Genomic DNA, 23,420 nt, shown 5'->3' with positions numbered 1-23,420 from the left:
AACGGTGCTCGGCGCGTCGCGGGCGCCGGCGGCCCCAGCGTTTAGCGCGGCGCTCGGCGCTGCCAAGTACCGGGAGAGCAAAGGGGCGGCCAGCAGAGGGCGAGGTCGGCGCGGGTCCGACCCGGCTCCCGGCGGGTGGCGCAGTCGCGGGACTCCGCCGGCTGCGCTTTCCCTCTTCCCTCCGCGGCCCCCTTCGTCGACCCGCCTCGGGTCCCCGGACGCCCCTCCCCGGCCCCCTCCCTGCTCCTCCGTCTCGCTCCCCGGCCGAGGCCGGGCTCCCCCGGCCGTCACCCGTTCGTCCGGTCGTGTCCGTTGAGCCCTCGCCGCGCGCCGAGCGCCGTCCTGAGCCCTCGGAAAGCCCCTGGAAAGCAACGGAATCGAACCCCGCCCGCCACGGACTTAACAGTCCCGAAGCGGGGGCAGGCGGACGGCGAGCGTTTGTTTCTCGGTTTCGCGGCCGAGGGCAAAGCGGCCCCCCCCCCCGGGAAACTCCCGTGGGGAACGAAGCTTTCGAAAATCCCACCCGCCCTTTCCCGTTTTCGGACCGGGAGGACGTGGGTCTCGGTCCTCCGGTAGACCCTGCGCCCGTCATCGGGCAGGGATCGTCTCTATCTGTTCTGGAGCTGTACATTCCCGAGCACTTAGTACAGTGCTCTGCACCTGGTAAGCGCTCGATAAATGCTATCGAATGAAGGAATGACTGTTTCTCCCCCCGTTTTTCTTTTAAAAATGGTATTTCATCCATTCGGTAGTATTTATTGAGCGCTCACTAGGTGCAGAGCACCGTACTAAGCGCTTGGAATGAACGAGCCGGCAGCAGATAGAGACGGTCCCTGCCGTTTGACGGGCTTACAGGGCGCTTACTCTGTGCCAAGCGCTGTTCCGAGCAGCGGGGTAGACGCAAGGTGATCAGGTTGGACACGGTCCCCGTCCCAAACGGGGCCTACGGTCTTAGTCCCCGTTTTACGCTTCGGAGTGCCGGGCTTGATACGAGTTAAGCGGGTTGGACACGGTCCCCTTTCCACGTCGGGCTCGTAGCCTCGGTCGGAGGGAGGAGGACGTGATCCCCAAATTACGGACGAGGTAACCGAGGCCCGCGGAAGCGGAGCGGTTCGCCCGAGGTCGCGCAGCGGACGCGTGGCAGGGAGCCGGGATTAGAGCCCGGGCCCCCTAACCCCCGGGCCGGTGCTCTAGCCGCCAGGCCACGCCGCTTCCCTCGGTCGGAGGATGCGGGCGAGCGTGCCCTCCTCAGGCGCCAGATGTACACTCTTGGCTTCGGAAAAGCTCCCGCTGTCCGGACCGTCCCTCCCACCCCCGACCCGGGCAGTTTCCTGGACGCCGTGGCCACTTAGCTTGCACGGCGATTATTGTTACCGTCAGCCTGTAGGCCGGAAGCTCCTCGGCGGCGGTCCCGGCTACCGGCTCTGTCCCGCCGTACTTTCCCAGAGGCTTAGCGGACCGCTCCGCGTCCGTCAGAAACGCCTCACCGCCGCCTCGAGAGCCCTCGGTTCCCCTCGCCCCCCTCCCGGCTCGCCTCGCCCCTCTCTTACTCCGGCTCGGCCCACGCGCTTCACTCCTCTGACGCCGGCCTTCTCACTCTACCTCGGTCTCGTCCGTCTCGCCGCCTCCCTCTCGTTCACATCCCGCCTCTGGCCTGGAACGGCCTCTCGCTTCGTATCCGACAGACGGATGACTCTCTCCCCCCGCTTCGAAGCCTCAGTGACGGCACGTCTCCTCCGAGAGGCCTTCCCTAAGCCCTTTTTGCCCTTTTATCCGCTCCCTTGGGCGTTGCCCTGACTTGCTCCCGTTATTCATCCCCTCTCCCGGCCCCCCGGAGCTTATCTACGTATCTGTAATTCATTTCTATTGACGTCCGCCTCTGGCTCGTTGTGGGCAGGGAACGTGTCCGTTATCTTGTACTCTCCCGAGCGCCCGGTACGGTGTTCCGCACGCAGTAAGCGCTCAGTAAATACACTCGACCGCCGGGTACTCAGTAAGCTCTCATTGAATGCCTTTGATTAGTAGGCGGTATCCGGTCCCTTTTCCCGCCCATCCCTCTCTGTGCCTAACGGCAGTGCCAGGCGCTGTAATAATAATGACGACGGGATTTGTTAAGCGCTCACTATGTGCCGAGCACTGTTCTAAGCGCTGGGGTGGATACGGGGTGATCGGGTGGTCCCACGTGGGGCTCCCCCTTTTAATCCCCATTTTCCAGATGAGGTCGCCGAGGTCCAGAGAAGTGACTTGCCCAAGGCCACACGGCAGACGAGTGGCAGAGCCGGGGTTAGAACCCACGTCCTCCGACTCCCAGGCCCGGGCTCTCCCCACTGAGCCGCGCTGCTTCTCCGTACCGTACTGAGCGCTGGCGTAGATAGAAGGTGATGGGGTCCCGTCTGGGCTCACGGTGCGAGTCGGAGGGAGGAGGGGTATCAGATCCCCGTTTCGCAGGTGAGGGAACTGAGGTCCGGAGAAGTGAAGCGACTCAGCCGAGGTCACCCAGCGGACGAGCGGCGGAAGCCGGGATTGGAACCCGGGTCCCCCGACCCCCGACTCTCCCCGCTGGGCCGCGCCGCTTCCTAACGTCGACCTCTCTGTCCATTTCGCAGATGCTTCGGCTGCCAAAGGGGTGGTGCTGGCCAACGGCGACCACGGAGTGCGGGACGGCGATGCCAGAGGTGAGCCGGCCTCGGGCCCCCTCCTCCCTTTTCCGAGCGAAAGTGGTCACGCCTCCCCTCGCGGTGCCAAGGGGACCCCCGGGCCCCTAGCGGGAAGATGGTTAGAGGACCGCGATGGGGTAGAAACCCGCCAAATCCTTCCCCGCAGCGTAAGCCCCCTGCGGGCGAGGATCGCGGCCCCCGACCGTGTTGCGCCGGAGGCTCCCCGGCGCTTGGCGCGGTGCCCCGCCCCCGGGAGGCGCCCCGTAAATGCCGTCGATTGGTGGGGCGGAAGGGCCGGGCTCGCCCCGGCAGCCCCGCGGCACCCGTGCGGCGTCCGTAGCGGGTGCCCGCGGTGCCCCAGTGACCCGCCGTACCGCGGCGATCCCGGGAACGGCGCGGACGTGCGGCCGCGTGGTGCGGCGACGGGGGCTCGGGGGTCGGGTCAGGTGAAGCCGCCCTCGCTGGGATCCCGCAGGAATACCGCTGGATTCGAACGCCGCACATCCGGGGCGGGGGACCGGGTGGGAGAAGCGGGGTGACTCGGGTAGCGCCGGGCCCCCTTTCCCAGCCCTGGGGCTCCCCGGCTCCCCCCCCCCCCCCCCCCCCCCCCCCGCCGGGGCAAGACGTCGGGCAGTTGGGCACCACCCCACCCCGAACCCCTCTGCATCCGGTTTCACCCGGGCACGAACAGCCGTGGGCTCGGGCGTCGGGACGGTCAGTTGACCCCCTTCCGCGTTTCCTCCGGGACGACGGTTCCCTCACGGCCGTCCCCCTCGCGGAAGCTCTGGGAGTCGGCGAGTCCGTCTCCGGGGCCTCGTGTAAGTATCTCCCGACTTCTCGCACCGGGCGCCCCCAGTTCGGGGCTTTCAGCGAAACCCCGGGGGCGTCGGGCGCTGCCGTTTTCAGAGCCCGCCCCCCCCCCCCCCCCCCCCCGAAGCCCCGAAGCCGGCAGCACCGCGCGGAGGTGAGGCGGCGGGGCCCGGGAAGAGCGGACTCCGCGTCCTCCCGGCGGGGCCGAGCTGTTTTTAATTAAAGGAGGGTGGGATCGGCCGGGGAGACGAGCCGCGTACGGGATCGGCCGGTCCCAGGGATCTGAAGACCGAGGGGGCGCGTCACGGCGTCCGTCGGTCGGGGCGGGCCTGGGGGAGGATGCCCCCAGCCCCTTTCTCCCTCCAAACGGGCCGCTTACCAAAGCGTTTTCGGTGCCTTCTTTTGGCCAACTTGCCCCCTCGAAAATCTTGCTCAAGAAGAACCGCCCCCACCTCGGGACGGCGAGGTTTCGAGGGTTCCCAAGCCCGGAAAGCGGGGCCTCCGGTCAAGCGGCCGTCTGTCGACGCCCGACTGACTCGCTTTCTCTTTCGGGGAGGAATACGTTGTGTAAATGAAATCTCCCCGCCTCCCCCCCCCCCCCGCCGTGCGTTCTCGTGTCCGCTTGTGAGTGAACCGGGGCCGTGTGTTTCGGGGACACGCTAAGCTGAGGCGGTTTGGCCGCAGCACCGCTAACGCACGCCGGGGGCCCGGCACCGATGGGGGAGAGCTCCCGGTTTCGCTTCCGGGCCGCGGCCGGGTCGGGGACCTTCCCCTCTCGTTTGCCCGGAGCCTTGAGGGGAGGGCGGCCTCCCTTACGGCTCGGGGCTCGGCGAGGCGCTTTCCGGGGTCGACGTGGCCGTCTACTAATGCTACTTGTGCTTCTCCGCCTTCCCTTCCCCCGTCCTCCCCCTTTCCCCCCGTCCTGTTTCTCTCTCCCTTCTCTGTTTCTCTCCTCCTAGAAGCCTAGAGTGTCTCCCCACACCGGGCCCGCTCCAACTCCAGAGCGGTGGCCTTCTCTGGCCACCGTTACGGTCCTTAAACCCCGAAGAAGCCGAGGGCCCGGGCTGCTCCTTCTGTCTGTGCTCCGCAGTGCTTGTCGGAAACCTCCCTTCCTTTGTAAGCACAGCGGCGTGTCCTGGGTTTCTTACTTTCCTTTTTTTCTTTTCGAAGGTGCTCCGATTTCTCCTCCTCTCCCTTTCTTTTCTTGCCGTTTGCTTCACCTTTAATCTCATCCCACCCTTCCAGTCACCCCGCTTCGGTTGGCCGTTCTTCTCACGCCTTTCAAACCTTCAGCGGTCCGCGGGAGGCGGAGACCCCACGGAGAGGAGCCGAGCTTTCCGCCGGGGGATTCGGTCCCGCCGTGACCGGCGGGCAGGCACGGCCTTTCCCGCCGTCCCATCCTCCTCCCCCGCCGCCGAGCACGCTCCTGGGATAGGTTAACCCTCGGCTCTCCCGCCCGCCGCCCTGCCGGACCCTCCCCGCGAGAAAGACCGGCCTTTGTGTTTTCGGATTTCTGCCGGGAACGGGTATCTTGCCTTCCGGTAGGATCCGGCCTCCCCATTGAGAAGCGCGTCCTCGTTCTCCCGTTTCCCACCCCCTCCCGCCAAGGGGGTGGGGTTAGGATGAAGATCTCTGGCAAGAAATTGCTTAGAAAACCCCTTTCACCCGCCCCCTGCAGCTGAAACCTGAAAAAAGAAAAACAGCCGTGCCTTTCCGTTGTGCTGCTAGGCCAGAGAAAGAAGCGAGGAGCTTTTATCAGTCAGCCGTGACGCGGGAAGAAGCCCGGTCGCAGGGCAGGGGGTGGAATAGTCCGATGGGAGTTTAGTTGGGAAGAGTGCGTTAGAAAAAGGGATGGAAAGTAAGTCAGAGGGAGTGTCAGAAACCTCCCCCGGCTGACGGCTCCTCTGGCGGCGACCTCCCGACGGGGGCCCCGACCGGATGGGAACCCCGGCTTCCGCCGGCAGTGATTCCCGGGGCTGTAAGTTGGAGCCGGCAAAACCCGTCACGGTGTCGACCGAATTTGCGTCGGTCTCACCCGGTCTCACCTGGGAGTTTTTTTTTTTTTTGGAGTCGGGAGTCTCGTACCCCGTCCTCAAGACCGACCAGCGTAGGACCCGGGTTTTCGAGTAGCCCCCCCCCCCCCCGAACCTTCTCGAAGCTGGGGGGGGCTCGTGGGCCGAACCGACTCGCCCCTCTCGGCAGAGTGGTTCGAGTTCGGGCCGGGGCGTGAGGGGCCATCCTCGTCTAGAAGCATCAGGAAGACGCTGAGGGGGCGAGCCATCCGTGGTATTTAGTGAGCGCCTCCTGGGTGCGGAGCACTGAACCGAGCGCCTGGGAGAGAGTCCGATACAACGGAGACGGTAGACCCTTGAGAGAGAGTTCCGAACCTTCGACGAAGCCCCTTCAACCGTCCCACCAGCAACTCGTCGCCCCCGGCTGACTGACCCCCGGGGCCGAACCCAGGGCCGCCTCGGAACAGGTCGCCATCGATTCCCAGTTAACGACCGGGGGGCTGCGGCGGGGACGGGGGGGGTGTTGGAAAAGGGCAGAGACGTAAGGCGAAGCTCGTCTGAGCTTTTTCACCCGTTGCCGGATTCCTCCCGGGACCCCGAGGAGCAGGACGGGGGAGTTGTCGGTCTCGTCGGTAAAGCCCCCGCCTGGGGAAACGGGAGGCTTCATGCCGCCTGCTTGACTTGTCTTTAAGGGGCCCCCCACGGCGAGAGGGGCAGGTCTTTTTCCGACGGCCTCCCGCCCCGCCCTGCCGCTTCTCCTCTCTCCCCTGCCGCCGGCCGGGCCGCCGGAGACGGCAGCGGCGTTGGTGGCCGTGCCCCCGTCGGAGGTCCACGCCGATGCCCCGAGGCTTGGCGCTGCCCGTCGCGAAGACGCAGTGGGGGGCTGGCGGAGGAGCGCCGGGTGGGGATCTCTGATCGGATAGAGGCGCCCTGACCTGGCCGCTGTGTGCCGAGAACAGGGAGCTGGGGGAATGGAGCAGGGCGTCTCCCTGTGGATAAGGATTTTAGGGCCTCCCGAACCCACGCGCCAGCCCACCCCGCCCACTTCTCATCAGGACACCCCCAGTAACGACTCGAAGGGTGCGGGCTACGTGGTTCCTTTTCTTAAAGGTGCCGTGGCTTGGGTTTTGCCGCTAAGGATCCCGGGATCCCCCGGCGGCCGAGAGAAGGTCCTCGAGGAGAGCTGTCTGACTCCTTAGGGCAGGGCAATCCATCCATAGTACTGAGCGCTTCCCGTGAGCGGCACGCTGTACGAAGCGCTTGGGCGAACGCGGTTCAGGAGGGCGGGCAGACGTGATCCATGCCCACAAAGAGCTTAAAGCCTAGAAGGCAAAACTCTCGTGGTCGTCGCGAGTTTGGAGGGAGAAACCTTGCCTGTTTTAGCGGCGGGGAGCCGGGGGGCTTGGTCAGATCTCCTTTTCTCCGCCTCTACCACTCGCCGAAGTTTGGGAGCCGGCCACTTCTTCAGACCTGAGACTGCTGCCGACCCTTAGGTCAACGGCAGTTTAGTTTTATCGAGCGGGGATCGGCCGGGGAGACCAGGGCGCCCCGATCGGGGACCAGAAAGCCATCTGTTGGCATCCATTTCCATTTCATCTTCCATTCTTCCTTTCTCTTCCGCGATTTGGTTTTCCTCTTGGTTTGATTTGGTTTGGTTTCTGAGTTTGCGGAACTGTCTCTCCCTTTTTTTTTTTTTTTCCCAATGCTGAAACTTAAGCAAGCCACCGGCTCTCCGAGTTTCAATACAGAAATAAAAATCGGTTTCGTTCGTGCTTATTGGTTTTCTCTTTGGAGGAAGGGATTTTCACGCGTAGCCCGTACTTCCTTCTAACCCGAGAAGTCCCAAGGAAGAGGACGATCTGTATTTGAGACGATTGGACCGGTAGCTCTGTCTAAATGTACGTCCCTAAAACCACTAACACGTTTGGAGACTGTATTGTTAATCGTTTTAAACTGTCCCGTTTGGTCCGGTGGCGGAGGCGAGGGACCCTTTCCAGGGGATGTTTTTCAACCCAATTCCTTGCATTTCTCTGTGTCTTCGTGATTCCGGCGATCTGTATGTTGTGACGCGTGACCCTCACCCGGGCCGAATAAATTGCACTAATAAACCTCTTGCAGTGACACCTCAATAACCGCTGTTCACGGGGGTCGTCGTTGCGGGGCTGGAGGAAGAGACGTCTCGAGGGCCCGGACGGGCTCCCCCGGCCCGACGTCCGGCCCCGTCCACTCGGAGGGCTCCGTGGCGACCTGGGGAAAAGGACCTCTCCCGATCGCTCCGTGCGGCGCTCTGCACCCCGTAAGCACTCAGTAAATGCCACTGAATCACTGGATGACCCACGTAGCCAAGTGATCTCTGAAAACCGCAGTTCTTTGGACGGTCGATCAGTGGTATTTTTTGGGGTGCTTACTGAGGGCAGAGCGCCGGGCTAAGCGTTCGGGAGAGTACGCTCTACCAGTATAAAGAGTCGGTAGACTGAAAGTCAGAGGTTCGGTGTGCAGAAGAAGCAGCGTGGCTCAGTGGAAAGAGCACGGGCTCTGGAGCCAGAGGTCATGGGTTCGAATCCCGGCTCTGCCGCTCGTCAGCTGGGTGACTGTGGGCGAGTCACTGAACTTCTCGGTGCCTCAGTTCCCTCATCTGCAAAATGGGGATTAAGACCGTGAGCCCCACGTGGGACAGTCTGATTCCCCTGTGTCTACCCCAGCGCTCAGAACAGTGCTCTGCACATAGTGAGCGCTTAACAGGAACCAACATTAAGTCACTTACCTTCTTTGTGCCTCAGTTACCTCAACTGGAAAATGAGGACTAAGGATGTCCATCCACGTGGGACAGGGAATGTGTCCAACCCGATTAGCCGGCGTCTGCCCCGACGCTTAGGACGGTGCCCGGCACACAGCACTTAACGGATACCTTTTTTTAACGTAAAAAAATTGTGGTGCTCGTTAAGCGCCGGGGTAGGTGGAAGATTAAGCCGGTAGGGCCCACGTGGGGCTCAGAGTCTAAGAGGGAAGGAGGAGAAATTTTGCAAGCCGGTTTTCCAGGTGAGGAAACTGTGGCCCAGAGAAGTGAAGCGACTCACCCAAGGGCACACGGCAGGCGAGTGGCGGAGCCGGAATCAGAATCCAGGGCCTTCTGACTCCCGGGTCCAGGCTTTCCACTGGTGGTTTGGGGCACCTGCGAGAGTGAAGGCCGCTTAGTATGTTGGTGGGGAAACACGTCCGCCCCTCCGTTAATAGACAGACACTCAGTTTACCACTCCTACCGGATCAGCCGGACGGTGGTCCCGCCCACCCCGCAGGGCGGGGAATGATCGGCAACACACCGGAAATAGAACAGTGACTCTAAGCTTCAGCCGGGTGAGTAGCAGGTTGTTGTCAGCTGCTGCCAAAAATGCTTCGATGCAGATGGATGATAACATTTATTCCAAAAACACCACCCAGCCCCAGATCTAGAGGCGTGTAAGTGGGTGTTCTCTCTTCCTCTCCCTCCGTCTCTCAAAATGGTATTTGTTACGTGCCTTAATACGTGTCAAACAGTCTTCCGAGCGCTGGGGTAGACACCAGGTTGGACACGGTCCCTGGTCCCGGCTTGGGGCTCTCGCTGTCTGACGTTGGCTCTGACCCCCATTTTGCAGATGAGGTAACCGAGGCACGGTGCAGGGAAGCGACCGCCCGAGATCACACAGCAGGCAGGCGGCGGGGCCGGGATCAGAACCCGGATCCTCTGACTCCCAGGCTTTGTCCACCAGGCCACGCCGCTCCTCGGATCCTTGCGGATGCGAGGCCCAGGTGCAGACTCGAAGGCCCCGAGGAGAATCGTTTGTTTTGGAGCTTCGGGGGTACTGAGGGCTGGGGCGGAGACAAATTCACCACATTCCACGTGAGGCTCTCAGTCTAAGCAGGAGGGAGAAGAGGGATCGAATCCCCGTTTTGCAGGCGAGGGAACCGAGGCCCAGAGAAGTGAAGTGACTTGGCCAAGGTCACCCGGCAGACAAGCGGCAGAGCCGCGATTTTGACTTCTGACCTCCGATTCGGGTCCTCGATCCGTTCCGCTTCTCTTATATCCGAGGCTTGACGTAGGACCGGGGTGTGTGAGCCATACGGCCCCCTTGGGCTTCTGGCGATTCGGCGGGGTGGCGGGGAACGGGACAAAAGCCGTAGCGGGAGACCGAGTGTGAGTTCCTATTTTTAAACTGTTCAAGGGGAAATTGTTCTCATTTGGAAAGCCCCGGCTCGGCGTAGGCCACGGTGAAGCAGGGTGCTGTTTTGTCCCGTCCGTGAAAGAGGTCAGCCCTTCGGAAGGAAAGGCGGGTGGTGTAGCTCACCTGTGTGGACGAAAATGAGTATTCTATTCACAAACGGTCACGACGAGCGGGGGTTTCTGAGAGAGTAATGGCAGGCCTGGCTTCGGGGCCCTGGGGCTGAAGGTAAGGAACACTCTTTCTCTCTCGCCTATTCAGAAGAAAACAATGGACCCCCCCCCTGCTCCTTTCTGTCTTTCTCCTCCTGCTCTTTCTCCTCCTCCTCCTTTCTCCTTCTCTTTCTCCTCCTCTTACTCCTCTTTCTCCTTCTCTTTTCCTTCTCTTTCTCCTTTTCTCCTCCTCCCCCTTCTCTTCCTCTTTCTCTTCCTCCTTCCCCTCCTCTCTTATTATCCTCTTTCTCCCCCTCTTCCTCTCGCTCCTTCTCCTTCTCCTCTCTCTCCTCCTCCTCTTCCTTTGCCCTTTCTCCTCTCGCTCCTCCCCTTCTTCCTTCTCCTCCCCACCTCCCCTGCCGCCTCCCTGCAGGCCCCGTCCCCCCCCCAGGAACCGGGCAGCGCTTCGCTACCGCAGATTACCGTTCACCTGTCCCGGGCCTGTTGTTTTCGCTGGAGGGCTTTCTCCCCATTCACTGGGTCAACTGAACCCACGGCCCCCTTGCGGGAGAGGTTTGGAGGAAATCGCCTCCCAGTCGGGTATTTATCGAGCGCTTACTCTCTGCAGAGCACGGTACTGAGCGCTTGGGAGAGGACGGTACTGCAGAGTTGCTAGACACGTTCCCCGTTCACGAGAGCTCGCAGCCTCGAGGGGGAGGCAGCCGTTAATATGAATAACTAGATTACAAAATATGCCAGAAAGTCCCTTGGAGAATCAAGCAAAACTTTGTATGTTGCGATAAGGTTTGGGGTGGGTTTTTTGGTTTTATTAAATGGTATTTAAGTGCTTTCCGTGTTACCAGGCACCGAACTAAGTGCTTGAATAGATTCAAGGTACTCGGTCGGACACGGCCCGTGTCCCGCGCGGAGCTCACGGTGTTAATCCCCATTTTACGGATGAGGGAACTGAGGCGCGGAGAAATGAAGAGTTTTGCCCAAGGTCACAGGCAGGTGGAGGAGCGGGGATTAGAACCCAGGTCTTTCCGACTCCCAGGCCCTTGCCCCAGCCACTTGGCCGCACTGCTTCTCTCGACCTGGGCATTGAAACCACGTTTCTCCTACAGAGTCTCAGGGGACGTTTTCACCGGCATAGCAACAGTTAAAGAACAGATCGAGATGGGAATTTTCCAATACAGTCGGAATATCCCCGAATTGAATCAGGTTTTCTAAATGCGGAGCAAATGAAGGAGACGGATGGGGTTTCTTATTTGTGAGGACGACCTCAGGGGGGTTTTATTTTTAGTCTTTCCTCCCCCTTCCCCCCCCATCCCTTCTGGTTAAAACGGGGATTTCATTCCCAAACGTGCTGACAGCAGCCCGTTTTCTTAACCGCCTCAAGGACGGTCACGGGGCCCGGGTTGCCGTGGCTAAAATGGCACCGAGTGGCCGTCCTTTTTGACTAGCCAGCGGTGTCACCCATCAGCCCACGTTACCGGACTGGGACGTTCGGTTTCCGAAAGAGAGTTATTTACCCGGTTTTCTCCGAAGATCCTTCTGCTTCAGAAAGAATCACGTTTGCCAAGATTTCGCTCTTAGAAGCTAGCCGGTGTTTGGGGCCCTGCACCGGGGTCACAGGATGTGTCCGACGCCGGGGTCCCGTAATAATGGTGACAGTGCGGTCTTGTGGTATTTGGTGAGGGTCGACTGTGCGTCAGACACTGTCCTAAGCACTGGGGAAGAGACAGGATCATTAGGCTGCACGTAGTCTCACATGGAGCTCCTAGCCTGAGGAGGGTCCGTAGTGTCGGTCAATGTGCCAAGCACCGTTCTAAGCGCTGGGGTAGATACAAGGTTATCAGGTTGGACGACGGGCCCTGTCCCACGTGGGGCTCGCAGTCTAACTAGGAGGGAGTAGGATTTAATCCCCATTTCACAGGGGCGGAAACTGGGGCCCAGGACGGTCACGGGGTCCGGGTTGCCGTGGCTAAAGTGGCACCGAGTGGCCATCCTTTTTGACTAGCCAGCGATGTCACCGATCAGCCCGCGTTACTGGACTGGGACGTTCGGTAAGCAGTTGGCCGAGCCAGGATTGGAATTCAGGTCCTCTGACTCCCGGGGCTGTGTTCTTTCCACCAAACGTCGCTGTTCGTCTAGGCATCGAAGGTTCAGTAGGTATCGAACCTTGGTTTTACGGACGAAGAAAGCGAGACCCGGCGAAGTGAAGCGACCGACTCCTAGTCACCTGGCGGGGACGCGGCAGAGAGGTCAAGGGACTTGTCCAAGGTCACCCGGCGGGCAGGTGGCAGAGCCGGGATTAGAACGCAGGTCCTCTGGCTCCCAGGCCCGGGCTCTTCCCATCAGGCCACGCTACTCCTCCGTCCTCCGTTTTCCTCTTTCGTTCCCCCCCCCCAGCTATGGCTCCGCTCTGATTCCCCACCACACACTGAGCTGTTGGAAGAATACCGTTCGTGTCGTAATTGATTTGGTTTCTTTTAATAGTATTTAAATATTTAACAGTATTTAAGCGCTCACGATGTCCGACGCTGCACTAAGCGCTCGGATAGATAAAAGCTGATCAGCTGAGACACAGTCCGCGTCCCGCACGGACTTGATTCGCATTTTAAAGGTGAGGAGACTGAGGCACAGAGAAGTCAAGTGCCTTTCCCGAGGTCACCCAGCGGACAAGTAGCGGAGCCGACATCAGAACCCAGGTCCCCGGGCTCTTAATAATAATAATAATAATGTTGGTATTTGTTAAGCGCTTACTATGTGCCGAGCACTGTTCTAAGCGCTGGGGTAGACCCAGGGGAATCAGGTTGTCCCACGTGGGGCTCACAGTCTTAATCCCCATTTTACAGATGAGGTCACTGAGGCACAGAGAAGTTAAGTGACTCGCCCAAAGTCACACAGCTGACAAGTGGCCGAGCCGGGATTCGAACCCATGAACTCTGACTCCAAAGCCCGTGCTCTTTCCACTGAGCCACGCTGCTCTTTCCCCTAGGCACACTGGTTCCCTGTGGTCGCAAAATACCCCCGACGGCTCCAGACGAGAGGTGCTTTGGCTCCCCAAAATACAGAAATTGAGAGGGAGCCAGGCCTCTGGACGTCTGTCATCAAGCCACGGGGTTTATCGAGCGCTACCCGTGTGCAGAGACCCGCACTAAGCATCAAGGTCGGCGAGCAGAGTTAATCGAACAATGGATTCTAGCATCCGGAGCCAGCCGGGGCCTTACCGCAATTCTAAACCCAAATTGACATCGCCCGAGGGTGCCGAGGGTCGGGTACCGTGCCAGGTGGTCGCGGAAAACTGCACGTCCGTCACCGCATCTCCCCCTTGGGCTTTCGCAGAGCCTGATCGTCGGTGATCGGAAAACCTGGGCTCCGGCGCTCTCCTCTCCGGGAAATGGGGAACGTGCCGAGGGCCTTAAATCGCTCCTCAGAGGCAGGGCCCGCTTAATGACATGTTCCTTGGGGATTCGGAGCAAAGGCACAGCCCCCTCGCTATTTTGCTCTGTTTCGTCTCTTTTTGAAAGATATCCGTTAAGCGCCTACTTTGTGCCGGGCACCGTCTCCGAGCGCTGGGGCGGGTACGAGCTAATCAGGTTGGACGCAGTCCCTATCCCACGTGAGGCTCACGGCCTTAATCCCCGTTCTGACGGAGGAGGAGACGGAGGCCAACAGAAGTGACGTGACTCGCCCGAGGTCGCACGGCAGGGAGATGGCAGAGCTGGGATTAGAACTCGGGTACTCGGGTCCCCCGACTCTCAAGCTGATCAGGTTGGACGCAGTCCCTGTCCCACATAGGGCTCCCCGTCTTAATCCCCATCTGACGGGTGAGGAGAGGGCGGCCCAGAGAGGCGACGTGACTTGCCCGAGGTCACACAGCAGACGAGTGGCGGGGCCGGGGTTAAAACCCTGGTCCTTCTGAAGCCCAGGCCCGCGCTCTTTCCATCAGGCCACGCCGCTTCTCTGCCTGGATCCAACAGGCTCTCGGGGAACTACCGATTGATCGGTAAGGCGCGTTGAAGAGTTCGGCGGTCGCCATTTTGGATCCCCATCAGCTGACCGCTTAGTTGGAAAATCCCCGCCCCCCCCCCCCCCCGGGGTAGGTCTCGGTCCTCCAGGAGACTCCGCGCCCGTCATTGGGCAGGGATTGTCTCTATCTGTTCCCGAATTGTACATTCCAAGCGCTCAGTACAGCGCTCTGCACATAGCGCTCAGTAAATACTATTGAATGAATAATGCCGGTCGCCCAAATGGACTGATTTCCTCCTCCGCCGGGAGCCCGGGATCTGGCCGCTTCGGTAGACGCTGCGGCCGTTCCTCCGTGGATCGGGCGGGGGCCACCGGTAGCCCCCCCGGCTGACATCGTCACGGTGACGAAACAATTTCGAGGCGAACGGATAGGGAGCGGGAGGGCCGAGAGGGAGAGCATCCAGGGAGCCGGTTGCCAGGAGGGACCACGGATTGGTTCGGCTGCTGAACCTATTCATTCCCTCTCACGTTCTCCTACGAGACGTTCTGCCACCCGGGGGTTTTGGAAGAATGTGACCGAAAAGCTGGCGCGCCCACTCCTTCCCTAACAACCTCCCTGGCTTCAGATGGAAAACGCCATCTGGCCCCACTCGCGGCTCGTGAATCCGTTGTAATTCTCTCACCCGGGAACGCCGGAGAGGAGGCCGGGCGCTGGAATCGGTTGAGTTCGGTCGGGGTTTCTTCAGCCGCCCCGTGACTCGTAGCTCGTCCGCCGTCGGAGTCTTGTCTCGGGGAAATGGCCGCCCCCCTTGTCGCCCCTCGGTCGGAATTTCTTCTCCCGAAGGTCCCTCTGCGACTCCTAGTTTGTCGGAGACTATTCTCAGGGAAGCGGCCGCCCCCTTTTCTCTGTTCATTCAGGGTCTCTTCACCTGGACGTCCCTCCGTGACTTAGTTTGCCCGCTTTCAGAGGGGCTCGTCTCAGAGAAGGGGTCAGGCCCCTTGGCTCCCATCTTGTCCCCGAATACGTTCCCCCCCCCCCCCCCCCCCCGGCAGGTTGGCCTGGGGGCTCAGGGTGGCCATCCCGCACGCTCCAGTCTAAAGATGGTGCTGGCGGCTGCCAAGGAAGGAAGGGGAGACTCTCCTCTCGTCCCCGATTCCTCTCCTTTCTTGCCAAGATGGTACCCGGGGGCTCTTGGCCCTCCAGATTCAGAGCGGCCCTCCTCCCCGCAGATAATAATAATGTCGGTATTTGTTAAGCGCTTACTGTGTGCAGAGCACTGTTCTGAGCTGCCGGGGATCATCGGGTTGTCCCACGTGGGGCTCCCGGTTAATCCCCCTTTTACAGATGAGGTAAACTGAGGCCCAGAGAAGCGAAGCGACTCGCCCGCAGTCACCCAGCTGACGAGCGGCAGAGCCGGGAGACGAACCCGTGACCTCTGACTCCGGAGCCCGGGCCCTTTCCACTGAGCCACGCCGCCTCCCAAAGGCTGCTGGATAACTGAACAGAGAGGCGAGGGCAGTGGCCCGCCCCGTTCTCCGGCCCCGCCCGGCCGCCCGGCCGGAGCTTGGCGCTCAAGTTCCGAGCGCGGGCGGGGAGGCCGGTCCATCTTTTCTACCTCCAGCGCTTCACCTGCCAACCCTCGCCGTCCGTCCCGGGATCCCCCGGGTACCCGCTGTGTGACCCTGGGCGAGTAACCTAGCTTCTCCGTGCCTCGCTTCCCTCATCTGCAAAAACGGACGTCAGTCTGTTCTCCCTCCTTCTTACACTGTGAGCCCCACGGATCTGATTGTCCGGTATCCCAGCGCTCAGTCGAGTGCTTAGCACGTAGTAAATGCTCGACGCGTACCATAAAACGAGAATTTATAATCTAGTTCCTCCTCCCCTGGACACCCCCCGCGGGGCAGCCGACCCAGGGACCCGAGGGGGGTGGAACGGGGGTGTCCTCCGTCCAATCGCCAGTGAGCCGGCTCACTTCCGAGCAGTCGCTGCTATTTATTGAGCACTCGGGAGAGGGCTCGGAGGAGAGGGCGGTGGAGAGCAGAGTCAAGGCCCACCCTACTGTGGTCAGCAGCCTGGAACCTGACCACAGGTGGGTCACGGAGCCTCGGGAGAGGGTGGATTCTCAGTCGGAGGTGGCTGAGAATCACCTTTTAATGGGGAGATTCAATCAGTCTGTCATGTTTATTGAGCGCTGACTGCGTGCGGAGCGCCGTGCTAACCGCTTGGAAGAGTACTGGGCGCTTAGAAGCGGCGTAGAGCACGGGCCTGGGAGTCGGAAGGTCATGGGTCCTGATCCCAGCTCCGCCACTTGTCCCCTGTGTGACCTCGGGCGAGTCACGTAACCTCTCCGCGCCTCAGTTGCCTCATCTGTAAAATGGGGATTGAGACCGGGAGCCTCGCGTGGGACGGGGACCGGGTCCGACCCGATTTGAATGTATCCACCCCAGTGCTCACTACAGCGCTTCGCATATAGTAAGCGCGTAACGAACACCCTGATCGTTATCACACGGAGGAGGGCCTGTTTGCTAGGCGGCGGCTAGCAGAGCGAAGGCTCCGTGCTGAGGCCAGCCGCCTCGAACCTGGCCACAGGTGGGTCATGCGGCCTTGGATTCTCGTCGGAGGGTGGGCGCGTGTTTTCTCGAGCCGCCTTCTAATGGGGCGATTCGGTCAATCTGGGGGGGTCTACTGAGCGCTTAGTGTGTGCGGGGCTCCGAAGCGAGCACTTGGGAGAGTCGCATTCCCAGCCCACAGTGAGCTTCCGGGCTAGAGGGGCGATCGATTCGTGTTTTCCCCGCGTCTGTCCGGCCGGCCAACCCCCCCAGCCCGTTCTCCCAGGCCAGGAGGAGGGGAAACTGTGGTTTCCGGTAAGCAGAGCAGACGTTCTTTAGGACTTCCTAAAATCCTGGGGATGAGTAAAGACCGAAACAAACCAATTGCCAGACGGTCCCACCCACCCCGTCCTTTTTATGGTATTTGTTAAGCGCTTACCGTGGCAGCCCGTGGCAGTGGTGATTATGATATTTGTTCAGCACTTACTAAGTGCCAGGCACGGTACTAAGCGCCGGGACGGATAAATTAGGGCAAATTAGGGTCGGACACGGTCCCTGCCCCACGTGGGGCTCACAGTCTCAAATCCCCGTTTTCCAGATGAGGGAACTGAGGCCCAGAGAAGTGAAGTGACTTGCCCAAGGTCACCCAGCAGACGGGCAGCAGAGCCGGGATTAGGAGTCAGGTCCTTCTGACTCCCAGGCTTGGGCTCTTCCCACTAGGCCTCACCGCCTCCCCGGGAGGAACTGGCTCGTTCCCATGAGGAAATAACTGGCTCTGTGAGATTCTCAGCGGTTCAGAATAACCCATCAGTCGTACGACTTAATTTAATATATCGGCGGTTATTTCCGGTGGGTGTTTGGATTAATAATCATGGTATTTTTTTAAGCACTTACTGCGGGTTCAGCATTGTTCTTTCATTCATTCGTATTTCTATAGTATTTTATATAGTATAGCATTCGTATTCGTTCGTATAGTATTTATTGAGCGCTTACTATGTGCAGAGCACTGTACTAAGCGCTTGGAATGTGCAATTCGGCAGCAGATAGAGACGATCCCTGCCCGACGACGGGCTCGCGGTCTAAGCGCTGGGGCAGATACAGGCTAATGAAAGAGGATACAATCTCTGTCCCACGTGCGGTTCACACTATAAGTAGGAGGAAGAGCAAGGATTGACTCCCCATTTTCCAGATGAAGGAACTGAGGCCCAGAGAAGCGAAGCGACTCTCCCAGTGTCACACAGCAGACAAGTGACACACCCGGGATTAGAACCCAGGGCCTCTGACTCGCAGGCCCCGGGCTCTTTCCACTAGCCCAGGCTGTTCCTCTCCTCTCAAAGCGGGAGGGAAATCTAACAGCTTTCTGTAGATGGCAGGAATTTGGGAGAAACTGGAGTAATCTCTCTTGAGAGTTGGAAAGGGAGGGTTTAAAATCCCTCCTCGGCTGTGAAACAATCTGTTGGGTTCTTTTCCGTCGTTGTTTTTTTCTTAAAAAATTATAAAAGGAAGCAATCTGGGGAGCATTCAAGAAAACCTGAATGTTGACTGGTGGCTGCTTGCTTGAGTTACGTTTTGATCGTGTGTGATTATAGGCAGAGATTCGACTTCCAACCCAAGTGCCGAGAAAACATCGGTCCCTCCCTAAACACACACGAACCTGCCCGAAAGGAGAGAATCGGCTCCAAAAATAGAATCCTCACGGAGAGAAGCTCGGCTCATTCCCCCTTCCGGGCCCGGAGCCCGCAGCGGGGAACGAAGCCTCCATTTTTACATTTTCCTCTGAACGAGAACAAATGCGAGTTCCGAAATAAACGACTCTAATTAACCGCATTTCTATCAGGCACTCACCCCCTGCGTTCAGTGCCGGGGAAAAAAGCTAATTACTAGGATCTTGCTGCCTATCGCTTTCGATACCACCGGTCTCAGCGCCCTTCGATACACCATTAGTTTAATGGGAATGAACAGTGGGGTGTGTGTGTGTGTGTGTGTGTGTTTTGCGTTCTTCCGGAGAAAGCCACTCTGCGACTCCCACTCCCTTCTTGTTTTGTTGTTAATGGTATTTGTTAAGCGTTTATTATGTGCCAAGCACTGTACTAAGGGCTGGGGGAGATCCAAGATCGCCGGTCCCCACCCGGAGCTCCCAGTCTAAGGAGGAGAGAGAATGGGGGAAGGACCCTCCATTTTGCAGAGGGAGGCGGTGTCCATCCATCCATCCAGATGACCGAAGCGAGCAGCGTGGCCCAGTGGATAACGGAGGAGCTCAAGATGGGGATGGAGGTGTCTGTCGAGCGCTTAGAACGAAGGAAGCGCTTAGTTTTGGTTTTTAAATGGTATTTCTATTATGTGCCAGGCACTGGGGTAGATACAAGTTAATCAGATTGGACACCGTCCCTGTCCCCCGTGGGGCTCACGGGCTTCATCGCCCTTTTCCAGGTGAGCAGACTGAGTCCCAGAGAAGTGCCCCGGGTCAGATGGGCAGACGAGGGGCAGAGCCGGGATTAGAACCCGGGTCTTCTGACTCCCAGGCCCGTGTTCTTTCCACCGGGTCATGCTATTTCTAGCCCATTTGTGGTTCACACTTTTGTTCCTGCTTGGAACTCTTTCCTCTCAAATCTTCCAATCCTCCCTGACTTTAAAGCTCCCCAAAAGAGCCATCTCCTCTAAAAGATATTTTCTGACGAATTGCCTTTCCTATCCCTTATTCTCCCCTCTCCCCCCTGCGCCCCCGCGACTTCGTGGTCTCGGTCCACTAAATGGCATATCTGCCTATTTGCCATCTCTTTGCCATTTATTTCCTTCTGACTACTTGCTTTTATTCTGATCCTCTTCCGCCCGGGCCATTTTGGGGCCGCCGCTCTCTCCCGTCGGCTCGGAGGTTCCCCGAGGCCAGGGGCCGGGCCCTTTCCCTCCCCGAGTTGCCCCTCGGGTGCTGCTGGCGGTCGTGGCGCTCTTTCCAGCGGGATTCAGCCACGTGATGCTTCTCAGAGATTTATTTCCCGATTTAAACATCGTGTTCTAGGGCTTAAACTGCCGGTGGGCCCCTATAAGCTGTACTCTGTTTAGCGGAAACCGGCAAAAAAATGTGTGTGTGTATACGTGCGTATGTAGATACACATAGATTCAAGTGATGCTCGCCTGCTCCCACACACACAAACACAGATCCACACGCTCCCTCTCTTTCTCCCTCCCTCTCCTCCTTTCCTCTCCTCCCTCTCTCCGTCTCTGTCTCTCCCTCCCTCCGTGTCTCTTCCTCTCCCTCTCTCCCTGGGTCCCTCTGTCCCTCCCTCCCTCCCTCCCTCTCCCCCATCTTTCTCTCCCTCGTGGGGAAAACGATCAGCTAAGAACCGTCCCCAAGTCGCCCACTTTGAAGATTTTGGCTCCCGCACAACGCCAGCGGCCCAAACCGAAATGTTCAGTCGCTCCCTTAAGGTCGCCCTTCAAGATGTGGATGGTCCGAGGAGAGGCGGGCCGGCTCAGGCCGGACCGGAAGTCAGATGGCCGTCTTTCCTATTACTCCCGTCGGCCAAAATCTCTTCAGAAAGGAATGCGTTTGCATTCAGCCTGACGGGCCACGGAGCTACAGATGGCGTTTCCCCCGACCCTTCAGCCCCGCGCGGGACGGCCGAGGACCCCGGGGCCATGTTGGTTTTCACTTGGGTGACACCCCAGAAGTCCTCCCGCTCCCCCCGAGCAGCCGGTATCTGCAGGGTTTCGGGTGTTCCGGAAATTGCCTATTGATTTGTATGCACGACCATCTCCCCCTCTAGGCCGTGAGCTCGTCACGGGCCGGGAACGGATCTGCTAATTCTATCGCACTGTCCTCTCCCGAGCGCTTAATCCAGTGCTCAGCACGCAGTAAGCACTCAGTAAGCTCCATCTATCGATTGCTTGCCGTCCCGTGACACACCTCTCTTCTTTTTCCACGTTACGTATTAAGCGCTTAGCATGCGCCGGGCCTGATGCTGAGCCACTGGGGTAGATCCACGCTTATCGGGTTGGACGTAGTCCCCGCCCCACGTGGGGCTCACGGTCTCAATCCCCATTTTCCAGATGAGGGAACCGAGGCCCAGACAAGTGAAGTGACTTGCCGGAGACACCCGGCGGACGAGTGGCAGAGACGATATTAGAACCCAGGTCCTTCTGACTCCCAGGCCCGGGCTCGAGCCACTAGGCCACGAGGGTTTTCGTCGTCCCCTTGAAGCTACCTAGCTGACCCGGGCTCCGTGAGAAGGCTCCAGTCAGTCAGCCGGTCACTTGTATTTATCGGCGCTCACTGTGTGCAGAGCACCGTACCAGACGCTTGGGAGAGGACGATCGAACGAGCTAACGGACACGTTCCCTGCCCGCGACGAGGCTCCGGGGGGTTGGGAGATCTTCCGGACAGTTGCGGCTCCTGCACGGAAATCTACGGGCTTCTCCTGTGGGCTTTTGAGGAGCCGGAATCTAGGTCAGCCGCCGTGGACGTGCAAACAGAATGAGACGCAGTCTCTAATCTCGGTGTCAAACAGACTCGGGTGCGATGCGGGGAGGAAGCGGGCTATTTTCAGCTCAGCCCCCTCGCCGGCTTTGGCGGGTCGGGCGGGTGGGCTGCGTCTTTCACCTACAGGAACCGATTTGGGGGTCGGAGGTTTGGGGAAGGCTCGGCTCGCTTCGCTGCAGACTGGAAGCTTGTTGTGGGCAAGGGAATGGGTCTGTTCCTCTCCCGAGCACCTAGAACAGGGTTCTGGCACACAGTAAGTGCTTAAGAAGTACCACAATTATCAGTAATAGTTATCATCGGAAGGAAGAGATGAACTTGTAGCAAAGCATTGCAGGTCTGGGGTCGTTTCGACGTGGTTCTCCCTGAAAGCCAGGTGACGGGTTAGATGACTTTTTCCTTCTCTTGCGGCTCAGTTATTTCTGCTCCCTCTGCTCTTCCCACTAAATAATAATAATAATAACGGTACTTGTTAAGCGCTTGCTATCGGCCACGACCGTTCTAAGCACTGTGGGAGATACAGGTTAATCAGTTCGGGTACAGTCCCTGTCCCACGTGGGGCTCGCACTGTTAATCCCCATTTAGCAGATGAGGGAACTGAGGCCCAAAGAAGGGCAGTGACTTCCCCAAGGTCACACAGCAGACGTGTGGCGGGGCCGGGATTAGAACCCGTGTCCCCCTGGCTCGCTCGACTAGGCCGTGCTACTTCGCCCGCTGATCTTCCATTCCTTCCCCCCGGCTCAGGTCGGCGGAGAGGAGAGCGAGCAACCAGGCGAAGGACGCTAAGAACGTTAAGCCCCTCGGGTCCGGGACAGGGACCGTGGTTCCTTTCTCCCGCCGACACGGTCCCAAGTACCCGGAAGGTGCTCACCCGGGCCTCCGTGCGTGATAAAGCTAGCACACGCTGTGGCGATCGCGGAGACCATGGTTCCTCCGGGCCGCTGGGTCCCAGCAAGGGGACGGCCCGTCGGGTTGGACCCCCCGGCCGGGGAAGGTCAGTTCAGAATGGCCGGCCCCGCCGGCTCTGTATTATATCCCCGCCTCTCCCGGCGACTCCCGATTTACCCACGTCCACCTCAGCCAGCCCCGCGGACTCTGAAAATCCATTTTCAACGGGCCGTGGTAAGCTCGTGTCGGGTAGGGGGACGCCCGGAGGGGACGCAGGCGGGCGGGGAAAGACTGCAGACTCGTTGCGGTCAGGGAATGCGTCTGTTTATTGTTACATTGGACTCTCCCAAGCACGTAGTACGGTGCTTTGCGCTCAGTAAATACGATTGAATGAACGACGGAAAGAAAGGCCGGGTAGCGGAACCGGGGGGGGGGGGGGGAAGCAGGAGGATGCTCCTTCCTGTCAGCGTCCCCTCCATCGCCTCCCGGGCACCGGCCCTCCGGGGAGGGAGGGCCGGTCTGCGGCGGGAAGCCCATCTTGCTCACGCGGGGCGGTATCCATGACGACGGTCCCGGAGAGAGCCGTCTCCAGACCGGGCCTCGCGGTAAACACAAGTCCCGGAGTGCTTCCGTCATTAAAAATGCCAGCGCTCCCCATGGCAGATGGGATGTTTATAGGCCAGGTAGATTGGGCATATCGCTTGAAATGCGCAGAAAGCGAGGTAGGTTAGGCCCATTGAACGGCGCAGTCGCTGGGAGCGGTGGGAAGGAAACCGCCCTTCCCCGCGAGCCACTGCCTTGGCAGATGTCCACCCGGCCCGGGAGCGGGAGTTGAGGTCATGCGACGGACTTTCCGAAAACGCACGCCTGCTCGGTGTTTAATTTTTATTTTTTAATGGTATTTGCTAGGGGCTTACTCCGTGTCGAACGCTGTTCTGAGTGCTGGCGTAGGTACAGGTCAAGAGCGGACGCGGTCTCTGTCCCCGATGGGGGCTCCCGGTCTGAGCAGGAGGAAGAATGGGTGTCCCCGTTCTCCAGTTGAGGGAACCGAGGCCTAGTGAAGTGACTTGCCTCAGGTCCTGTGACTCCCAGTCCCGGGCTCTCTCCATTAGGCCACGCCGCTTCATTTTCCTTTAATTTGAAGAACACAGCCAACTTCCCGAACGCCAGCGGCTCGCTTTGCCGTTCAGTGAAGGGGCAACGTGGACGTCGAGCCGACGGAAATCTGGCAAAAGCTTGCGGGCCGGGCGAGCGGCTCCTCTTCTTAGCTCGCAGAAGCCAACTGGGTTTTAGCGTTAACGTTCCGGTTGTCCTCCTGAATGCTCTTGGCCTGGATGAGTCTTAGTCTGGTTTGCTGTGGCAGGAGCAGCTTATAGTTAGTTTTGGTTAAATAGCTGTCCGTCACTCATATTTAATCAGCGCCTACTGTGTGCGGAACACTGTTCCAAGCGCTCGGGAGAGTACAAAACAAGAAACGGGCACACTTCCCTGACCCCAACGAGCTGATGGGATTGACTTTATGGAACAAACCTCATCAGTTCTCTAGACTGGAAGCTCACCGTGTACAGGAAATATGTCTTTTAATGTGTCTTTAAGCTCGTGGTGGGCGAGGAATGTGTCTGTTGTTAAACTGTACTCCCCCAAGCGCTTAGTACAGTGTTCTGCACCCAGTAAGCTCTCCATAGCGACGACTGAATGAATGACCG

At 59.3% G+C, this 23,420-nt stretch overlaps 1 protein-coding gene across 15 annotated transcripts in view; it reads left to right on the top strand.

Annotated features, from left to right (window-relative positions):
• The window catches only part of MAP4 (microtubule associated protein 4), a 119,964-nt gene that overhangs the window by 42,627 nt on the left and 53,917 nt on the right, over positions 1–23,420 (top strand). For 14 of the 15 annotated variants that reach the window (XM_029077661.2, XM_029077658.2, XM_029077655.2 and 11 more), the window contains one exon: positions 2,607–2,675. In XM_029077661.2, the coding sequence (XP_028933494.1) occupies positions 2,607–2,675 (69 nt within the window). Of the gene's footprint in view, positions 1–2,606; positions 2,676–9,696; positions 9,904–23,420 lie in introns of those variants that run through there. The other variant, XM_029077670.2, reaches the window with a different exon arrangement.

This window comes from Ornithorhynchus anatinus, chromosome 13, assembly GCF_004115215.2.
Source record: "Ornithorhynchus anatinus isolate Pmale09 chromosome 13, mOrnAna1.pri.v4, whole genome shotgun sequence".
Lineage (NCBI taxonomy): Eukaryota > Metazoa > Chordata > Mammalia > Monotremata > Ornithorhynchidae > Ornithorhynchus > Ornithorhynchus anatinus.
Note: the sequence above shows the minus strand (reverse complement) of the source record. Positions and strands in the feature narration are given on the sequence as shown.